The sequence below is a fragment of the Phalaenopsis equestris genome, unplaced genomic scaffold (genome assembly GCF_001263595.1).
Source record: "Phalaenopsis equestris unplaced genomic scaffold, ASM126359v1 Scaffold000002, whole genome shotgun sequence".
NCBI classification, from domain to species: Eukaryota; Viridiplantae; Streptophyta; class Magnoliopsida; order Asparagales; family Orchidaceae; genus Phalaenopsis; species Phalaenopsis equestris.
The window spans coordinates 56,252,789-56,263,574 of NW_018164444.1; the positions used below are offsets into that span (position 1 = coordinate 56,252,789).

Consider the following 10,786-nt stretch of genomic DNA (forward strand, 5'->3'; position numbering starts at 1 on the left):
TGCATATAGATTTCAGGCATACAAAAGGAAAGTTGTATCAATTTTTGTAGTGAAAATATTTTTTTAATTGTATCTGTTCTTATCAACTTGTTTTATCAATTTTGAAAAAGTATAGTTGTACACGAGTCGATCATGTCGTAGGGCGTAGGACCACCAACAACCTAAGAAGGCACGAGTCTCCCGCTAGTCTTGTGTCGGTGAATGATATTGTCATCCTACAGCTTTCATCTTATAGTTCATAAGGTCCCAGAATTGAGTCCTGGTGTTGTAGGATGAGGTATCATTCTGCTTTACCATGACACCGGCGTGCCTTTGTCATCATCGCCTTAAGCACCAAAACAAAATCGAACTACTTGTGACCTTGCTTGATGGTTTCACATATAGCAAAAAACTATATGTGTGCATTTATGTATCAGACATAAGCACCGAAAATCGGACCAAGAAGCAAGGAAAAAAAATAAAAATGGGGATGAGAGAAGAAGAACTGATCCACCTAAAACATCGAAAAGACGGAGAATGAATCAACTCTCAAAACTCATGACGAAAAGATCTGAAAAAAGAGGCCCCAAGATCCTTGAATCAATCTGAAAGGATATCACTTTCTCATTTTTTATAAGTGGATTATCACTTCCCAATCTTGTCTCGAGCAAGTCGAAACGGGCCCAAGTCAATGTGACAACTGTATACATGGCTTCACCACTAACTACCCATCCACACACACTCAAACCTGCATTCAAACGATATCCCAACTTCAATGTCAAACTCTCGAAACATCCTTTATGATATCAATTTAGATCAATCCTATGCTCTTCCAAAATAAAATTTCAAAGTCTTTCAGATTTCACAACTCGAACAAAAGGAAAGTAACCCAGGGACGACAACCACTTATACTTCCAAAATCATGCCAACATTAAAGCCATCCAATTTCAGACTTAATGAAAAGCTCCTTATATCAAATAAGCATGAAATCATCTGGCTTAAACCACATAGAGCTTACGATCAGGGTTAATAAACGACTGTTAAGGCTCTCGGCAAAAGCAACAAAGATAGGGATCAACTTCTAAGGCTCACGGCTAAGGCAACCAAAAGAACTACCAGCGGCTATTATGCTCCCTCGACATACATAAGAGGATGAATATAACAGTTGTAAATTTTGGGATGACAAACTTGATAAACCACATAGAAGCTTACGACCAGGGTTAATAAACGACTGCTAAGGCTCTCGGCAAATGCAACAAAGAGAGGGATCAACTTCTCAGGCTCACGGCTAAGGCAACCAAAAGAACTACCAGCGGCTATTATGCTCCCTCGACATACATAAGAGGATGAATATAACAGTTATAAATTTTGGGATGACAAACTTGATTCATCAATAAAATTCAAGCTAATCAAGTCCAACATAAAGAGTCAAATACCTCCAAATGACCCACCAACAAACTCACGGGTAAGACTAAGAAAAGGCACGGGCCAACTCCACTACAAGCTCTCAGGTAGGAGCAAAAAAAAAAGGCACAAAATAGTCCCTCAACCAGCTCTCGGGTAAAGGCCGGGACAAACGAAACCAGGCCCCCCCTCCAAACCAGTTTCTCGGGTAAGGGCCAAAGCAAGCAAAACCGAGCTCCAAGGGCAGCTAAGACCGAGCCACTCAAGGTCAAAACAGTGCCCGAGCATAGATTAAAACCCAAGCCTTAACAACAATTAAAACTCCAGCCACCTCAAGGTAAAACCGAGCCATCCAAAGCCAAAGAACAACCCACATGCCTTTGAAACATCAAGATATGGGGCCAATATACATCTTAAACAAAAACAACAGCATAGATAACATATTTGGGCCACCAACCTAACTATTCCAAGCATGAGATAATTTCCAACAAACATCTAAGCAGGCAATAAGCCCTACGAGGAGCTAAATCAAGCCATTAAAACAAGTTATAGGACTTTCCAAATTAAAGAAACTTTCTCATAGCATGTATTTCGAGAAGGGAAAAGCCGCAGGGAGCCAAAACCGAGCCATTCAAGGCCAAAACAAATCCACCTCAACATGTACTTCATATGGGAAGAATAACATGAAGTTGAGAATTATGCATAAATCTCAAAGCCAACATTTCAAGGCCTCCAAAAATTCTCTTCTTTTTTTTAACCAATACTTGAACGAAAAAAGAGTAATGATAAATCAAACACCAGGCCTTCAAGATAAGCTCAAAGTGACTATCAAAATAACCCCCTTTATAATGGGAGTAATAGTAATAAAGAGCTTTGATAGTTCATTCCAACATGCATTTTAAAAAGGAATTCTAGAGGAGCAAATCTCATTTCAAAGCTAACACCATGTCACTTACAAGTATTTCAAGCAAAAAGAAGGCAACCAATAACATATTGTATTTTCATTGATTCTAGCAAATAATCAGGACTAACTCCTAGAACATGCTAAAAAATCCTACTTTCATATGCTTGAATGATGAATATCACAAAATACATAAAGCACATTGGACTAGCATGCCATACCCGCCCAAAAATGCTCTTCTCAGTGCCCTGGCCGAACAAAATTGCGAGAAAGAGAGGCACAAAGGAGGGTAGAAGTACCTCTTTAATGCAGAACCAAAATAAATAAAAAAAAAACTTCAGAGAAACACCTCCTAGCTCGAACTCCTCTGCAACAACAAGAGGAGGTCAACCCAAGCACCAGGAACTAAAGAAGAATGTGTGAAAATTTTTTTGCAGAGTTTTCCCTCCCTCTCAGAAATTTTTCGGCCCCTGAAATGCTCCAAGTATAGCCTAATATAAACGAGAGAAAGAGAAAGAACGATCGAGAGATCACAAACGGCTCGAGGAAACAAACGGAGCAAACGCTCCATGCGGGCTGCTCGAGAGAGGCAGAGGGTAAGCTCTCGTAGAGGATAGGATCTGCGACAGTGATAAGGAATGGGGAGCCTGCGCTACGGTCGGGCGTGCGAGCAGGACGAGCGAGAGGAGCGCAGGAGTTTAACGGAGTTTAACGGGACTGGCGATAGACGGGCCAAACCGAACGAAGGAGATTAGGGTTTGGGGCCATCGGGTTTTAGAGAAAATAGGGAGAGGGGTATCAAGTATAGGAAATAATAATAATAATAATAATAATAATAATAATAATATGTCGTCGTAGTGAAACGAATGTCTCCTTTAGGTAAAATCGACGTTCCGGACGCGTCAGCGCAGTCCGTTTCGTCATCCGGGGTCGTCCGGACGTTGAAGTCGTTTAGGCAGCCTCGTCGACGATTGGGTCAAAAATGCATTCGATCCGATTGCCGTCAAAATCTTAATTCGAGCTCAATTAACCAGAACGGTGTGGATGGTTGTCACGAAGTGTTTGGAAAAGGTTCAGAATAATTTTGATTTGATTTGGGGGTTATGAATGGGGTGAAAGTAAGTAACAGTGAGTGAACAGCTCCAGACCAACATCCGGGGTCAACCCTAAGGTTAAGCGGTCCTATGAGAACTCATCTCAAGCTACTCTATATTGACCCCACCTACTAACTGCTAGAGGTTAGGACCAATATAGGGAACTTCAAGTTGAGCAAAAAGGAGTTTAGAATTTCTAAAGGTGAAGGTCCATTTTCTAGTCTTATAGGAATAGTCAACAGGAAAATCCAATGGCTAGACATTAGGCTACTAAAGAGAAAAAAAAATTAAACCTCAACCAAAAGTGAGGTCAACAAGGCCATATAGTGTGTTATTCTGGTTCGATCAACTTACACTTCATCTGCAATTGATCGAACTGCGCCGTAAACTTCTCCACTGATAGTTCTTTCTGTTGTAGGTGGTAGAGTTTTAAAAACATATCATGGCAATAAAGAGGTTGAAGGTATTTCCTATGCATTCTTCCGTCATCTTTTTTCATTCGGTAATCTTGTAACAATCTTCTCTCTTCCTTTACCTCTATAAGTTCTCCCACCACATGGAGGCGTTCTTTTTCAACTTGATGGCTGCTAGTTTTATTAGTTTATCCTCTGACATTTCCTTATACTCAAGGATTCGCTCAATAGATTCCAGCCAGTCGATGACAAGTCATCTAGATCCATGCCTCTATTGAACTCCGGTAGATCCACTTTGATGCCGAAATTTTTGTCCTCCTTACGTGATCTTCTCTCATGGTTTTCTCTGATACTAAATTTTGAGAAGTCATCTAGATCCATGCCTCCATTGAACTCCGCCAGATCCACTTTGATGCCGAACTTTTTGTCCTCCTTACGTGGTCTTCTCTCATGGTTTTCTCTGATACTAAATTTTGAAGCATCGGTGCCTCTATTCCTCATCACTGTCGTCTTTCCTATGGATCAGATTCAGATCCTCATCGCTATCTCCCCTTCGACTCTCGAGGTTGCAGTCGAGGGTAATTTTCCTCTAGTTTCCATCACCAATCTCTGCGAGCCTTTGTTAAAGCCGACGAATCTCCCGCTACATCTTGTCTCGGGTAGATTCTAGCATGTATCTCCTTGGTGGCATGATTAGGGTTTGGGATTGGAAGGGGTGGTTGAGGATTGGAAAGAAAAATTTTGATGGAGGAGGTATGGCGGATGTTGGGAAACCCAATGATAAGGTTAGGGTTAACCTATCTCTGATACCAAATGATACTGGATTTAATCCAAATCTCAATAACAAAAACAAATATTATTACTCAAAACAGATAGGGATACAATCAAGTCTCAAACGGAAATAATAAACACAACAAACATCAATATCCAATTAGGGCCAGTAGAAATATCCGAGGACAGCGGTGGCGATATATTGCTTGCAGTGTGGTTTTGATGGGCCCTATTTTGCCGCCATCATGCAGGATGATTATTTCTGCTGAGGATAAACTTAACATTGTTGCATTTGTTGTTAAAATCCCTGCTGAAAATACATACGTACATTGTAGGCTTTTTTGTTCCGAGCTAAGACAAGCTGAATTGTATTTCTTTTCTGGCAGTATGATTATAGTCCTGATGAGGAGTATGCAGAAACAGAGTTAAAGCTGCGATCTCACTTAGAATCTTTTCTGGAGACTGTTAGATCCTTCAATTTGATTTATACAAAGGTACTGGTGAACCTGCACTTGCTAATTTTCCAAATTCTTTACTTATTGATCTCTATGGGCTTTTGTAATAGACTAATTAGTTACCAAACCTGTCAACTGTAATCAATGAAAATGTGCTTTTTTGAGGTAAATTATAGGGACTTCTAAGACCATCTTCACTGAAAATAGTTACATCTAATATGTTCACTGGTTCCATTTTTAAACTAATTCATTTTAATGATAAGAATATTGATTCTCCTTATAGCCTACTAAGTGATTTTACTCTAGGAAATTCGGCCTTGGACTAATATGATGGAGGTGCCTCAATTGCATGGGTTTGGTCCTGCAGCTAATCGTTTGTTGGAGGCATACAACACCCTTCTAAAGGTTTTCCTTGAGCTTTCTTTTTCTGCTTGTCAAAATGTCTATTTTTAGCTATTTATCATGTCTGATTTTATCTTTTTTATGCTTTTCAACTTTTGTTTCTCTTGCATGTCATGGTTTTTAAACTATCATCATCATACATTGTCGTAACTCGGGTTTAGCTTTATAAATTACCTTTTTCTGTCACGTCTTGTTTAGTGTATGGGGTTGTAGTTATACAAAACTCCCCCTAGTTTGATATTTTTATGAAAAATAACAATAAACAAAACTCCCCTAGTTTGATATTTTTATGAAAAATAACAATAATTTCAAAATTTTGTGAAGAAGCATAAAGTTTACCCTATTTCACAAACAAGGAGAATTAATTCTATCCTTATGTTAGGGTTTTATGCATCCTTATCTATAATACTATGATTCTTATGAAACCCTGGCAGTTTGTCATGCATAGCAGGTTTTTAAAATAAATATATTGGATTTAATAATAAACTATAGCAGTTAATCTATAGCCAATCTTTCAATGTCATTGCGTAAGCCCATAGTGGGAGGCTGGAATCGATTCAAATAAATTGGTATTTTACACTCCTCCCAGATGAATCAATGGGCGATATTGATTTCAAGCTTACCTGATACTTGTAAAAGATCGCCCTCTATAAGTTCTTTTAATCAAGAATTTTAGCAAGTTATTCACTTGTGATTGTGAATTCAGTATAGATTAAACCATTGCCAAGCCTTTTTTTTATAAATTTGTTTGCAAACTTCAATATTTTTCTGTGCAGTCTTGGTGTACGAGATTATATGTAATATTGATGGCCTACTGGTTCCCTTGTACAGCCTCTTATTTCCTTTCCACTCAACTTTGAAATCTTCTAAAATAATTTCTAGCTCTTTCTATTCGTAGAATTTTATAACTTTGAACTCAGCTTCTTTGTGAGATTTTGCTTACATTTTTATTTTTATTTTCCAAGTTATGATGTTGTTCTTAATAATTTTGTATGACAAAAATATTGTAAGAGATGCTTAGTGAAAGTTTTTGTTATTTTATTAGTATGTTCGATATTTCCTCTAGCTGACTAAATGATAGATTGATTCGATTTTAACTAGCATTGATGGAGATGCTTTTTTTATTGAGTAAACTTATTATGGCTGAGGAGCAATACTTCACGTATTTGTTCAATTTAGGTATGAGTGGCTGGTTTGGTAATATATTTTTTTTGTTGAGATGATGAAAGGTTATGAATGGAAATATTGGAGTAAGAAATTATTTTTAAATATTTTTGCTTTATAGGATAAGTGAGTAAGAAAGTATGATCTTTTTCATTAAATGTTACATTAGCAGATATGTCACCTTTCTTGTGAGGGGATGATAATACTTGTATCCTTTTTGTGCTTTAGAATATCTAGTGAAGATGCATTTAATTTCTTTAGGATACCAGGTGATACCGTTCTAGGGCTCCTAGAAGGTTTTTGAGAAGATTTTTGTCATGATTCAGTCTGATAGCTTAGAATTAATAAAGTCAGGAACTGCGGTCTAGAAGGTTTTTGAGAAGATTTTTGTCATGATTCAGTCTGATAGCTTAGAATTAATAAAGTCAGGAACTGCGGTCAGAAGACATTAACATTTTATTTACTTCCTACATATTTTTTCAGAAAATTTCAATATATAAAGGACCTGGTAATAATCAACAAGGTGTACTGCACAAAAATCAAACATCCAGAAACAACATAGTCTGCTGCCATTTGAAACCAACACCAAACAGAATATCACAATATGAAGGAAAACAATGTAAAAAGAGATTATAAACACATCATAACATGATTCATATCAGATGTAGTCCTCCTATAAACTAAGAACTAAGTCTTTTTTGCCAAACATATCAACCTACAATTTTTCTTTTCCTGAAAGAAATAAATAATTTTAACAGTAAATTTAGCTTAGCAAGCAATTATACTCTTAATATGCATTAAATTCAAATGCAAATGCTATGTATGAATGATCAAAATAAAATGTGGTTCATATCTTTATAAAATTATAAACTTTCACTTTACAATTATCTATTCTTATTTCAAATTAAATATTTTTCATTTTTAATCTTTTTAAGAGTCATAACATGATTACCGTCATACCTAAATGTATCTTCAAAATTATACCAATAGGCATCCTCAAAATTTACACCCGAAGGTACACCTTTATTATTCATTTTTCTTGCACGGGTACATTACATCCCATGTCGGTACCATCTAGGGGTAATCATGTATAACTTAATTCTTATCATTTTATATCCATTAAAAATCCTTTAAAATGCACTTTTATATATCAATTATTTTTCTCCGATTTGTGAAGTATGTTTCAAACTTTCAAAATATAAGATGAGTGAAATATTTTCTCATAAATCGATTATTCAATTAATTAAACATTAATTTAATACATACAAAAAAAAATTACTCACCTATCTTATGAGACCTTTGTAAAAATTTATTTTTCACTTCACTCCTCTGTCAATTAAGGGTATATATAATTATAGGAATCCTATCCTAAAAGAAAGATTGATATATCAAATGACATAATTAAAATATCATCTAAAATAATTATATAATTTCTTACTTTAAAAGGTTTGGTTTGTTTCCTTGCACAAGATTCCTCTTTCCTCATATAGGAAGTTTGCGTCACTTCTTCTCCCTTAAATTTCGTGATTTAATAGCTTTGATCTTGATATCACATACATTTTAACTTTTAAATGATAGACTTAGTGTGTGTGTGTGCGTGTTGTTAAATAAATTAATTAATTAGAAACAATTATTAAAGCTTACACAACCAAAGACACATATACACATATATTAATTTAACTTATTTAAAACTTAAAATTTACCTTTTATACCTATGATCAGCTGCCCTAACTCACGCACGCAAGGCTCTCTCTTTTCCCTCTACTCCGGTCTGGCCAGTGCAACTCTCTTATCAAGTGGATAAGACAACCCATGAAGAAACTTTTAACTCTCAGCAGTTAGTTCTCAGCATCCATCAGACCTCCCCTAGAAATTGATCTGAGTTTGGGAATTCTTAATCTCTTAATCAGTTGAGCTTTTGTAGTCATCATCTCAACAAAAATATTCATGTTCACAGTACCGTGGGGATGTATCAAATTTTACTCTATCATCCATAGTTTTTTCCCCTTGGTTTTTTATATTTTTGTAATAACATAAGAAAGATTATAATTAGACACAATTTAAACTTTTATTAATATTACTTATTAAAAATATTCATGTTCACAGTACTGTGGGGATGTATCAAATTTTACTCAATCATCCATAGTTTTTTCTCCTTGATTTTTCATATTTTTGTAATAACATAAGAAAGATTATAATTAGACACAATTTAAACTTTTATTAATATTACTTATAAATTGATTCAATCATTCTAATGACTTTTTTTTATCATGATCCAACTTAGTTGCTCGTATATCACTTTTATCACAATCATGGCTGATAGCTTAGAATTAATTATCATGTATTGCGATCGAATGGTATTAACATTTCATTTCATTTTCATATATTTTTCAAAAACTTCTGATATATAAAAAAAAGTCACTAATAATCCACAAGTGTAAAAATTCAAAACATCTAGGACAACATAATCTTTAGTCAACATCGCAAACCAATATTAAATCTTTTATGACAATATAAAAGAAAACAGTGCAAAAAGAGAATACAAACACATCATAACATGATGCCTGTCAACTGTAGTCCTCTTCCTGTAAATTAAATCTTTTCAGCCAAATATATTAACCTACAACTATTATTTTTCTGAAAGAAACTATTAATTTCAATTGCAAGTTTAACTTAGTGAGAAATTATAATCTTAATAAATTTTAAATTTATATACAAATGTCATGTATGAATGCCCCAAAAAAATGCAGGTCATTTTTTTATAAAACTATAAAATTTCATTTTAGATTTATCTTTTATTGTTTTAATTTAAGTATTTATTTTTTTTAACCTCTTTAAGAGTTATAACATGATTAACATCATACTTGAAGGTCTCCTCAAAATTTTACCCATAGATACTCTCAAAATTTGCACATGAATGTACACCTTTATCATTTTCTTTATCGTGCATGGTTACATCGCATCTCAGGTCAGTATCATCTGAGAGTAATCTTGTATGAATTAATTTTTATTATTTCAAATCCATTAAAAATCCTTTAAAATGTACTATCATATGTAAGTTATTTTTTTCTCATGTGTGAAACATATTTCAAATTTCTAAAATGCAAGACATGAGTGAAATATTTTTTTTATTACAACAGTTAATAAAATAATTATTCATTTAATAAAACATTAATTTAATACACACAAAAAAATAATTACTCACTTTTTTTAAGTGGCCTTTTAAAACTTATTTCATCTCTTTACTCCATTGACTATCACCTCTGTCAATTAAAGGTGTATATAATTTTAAAAATCCTATCTAAAGAAAAGGCTTAATATATATCTAATGACATAATTAAAATAACAACTAAAATAGTTATGCAATTTCTTTTCTTAAAAGGTATGTTTTGCTTCTTTGCAGAAGATTTCTCTTTCCTTGTGCAGGAAGTTTGCGTCACCTCTTCTCCCTCATATTTTGTGATTTAATAGCTTCGATCCTGACATTACATACTCTTTAAATTTAACCTTTAAATATAAATATGTATGTCTGTATGTATGTCTGTATGTATGTATGTGTGTGTGTGTGTGTGTTTGTGTGTGTGTGTGTGTGTGTGTGTTTGTGTGAGTTATGTGTGTATGTCTGTGTGTATGTCTGTGTGTGTGTGTGTCTGTATGTATGTCTGTCTGTCTGTTTGTCTGTGTGTATGTATGTATGTATGTGTCTGTGTGTATGTATGTGTGTATGTTTGTATGTGTGTGTATGTGTGTGCATGTATGTATGTATGTATGTGCATGTGTGCATGCATGTGCATGTGTGCATGCATGTGTGCATGTGTGTGTGTATGTGCATGTGTGTCTGCATGTGTGTATATGTATGTGTGTGTGTATGGATGTGTGCATGTGTGTATGTATGTATGCGTGCGTGCGTGTGTGGATGTATGTATGTATGCGTGTATGCATGTGTGGATGTATGTATGTATGTCTGTGTGTGTGTGTGTGTATGTATGTGTGTCTGTATGTGTGTATGTCTGTGTATGTGTATGTTTGTGCGTGAGTGTGTGTGCATGTATGTTTGTGTGAGTGTTTGTATGTCTGTGTGTGCGTATGTATGTATGTTTGTTAGTGTGTATGTCTGTATGTGTGTCTGTATGTGTGTGTGTCTGTATGTATGTTTGTGTGTGTGTGCGTGTGTGTGTTATTAAATAACTTAATTAATTTAAA

The 10,786-nt window shown here is 34.9% G+C and overlaps 1 protein-coding gene across 1 annotated transcript in view; it reads left to right on the forward strand.

Moving 5' to 3' along the window:
- LOC110019069 (AUGMIN subunit 7-like) overlaps positions 1–5,470 on the forward strand; it is a 17,960-nt gene extending 12,490 nt beyond the window's left edge. The window contains exons 4-5 of the mRNA XM_020716610.1: positions 4,949–5,056; positions 5,324–5,470. Of these exons, the coding sequence (XP_020572269.1) occupies positions 4,949–5,056; positions 5,324–5,470 (255 nt within the window). The remainder of the gene's footprint in view (positions 1–4,948; positions 5,057–5,323) is intronic.
- Positions 5,471–10,786: the final 5,316 nt, after the last annotated feature.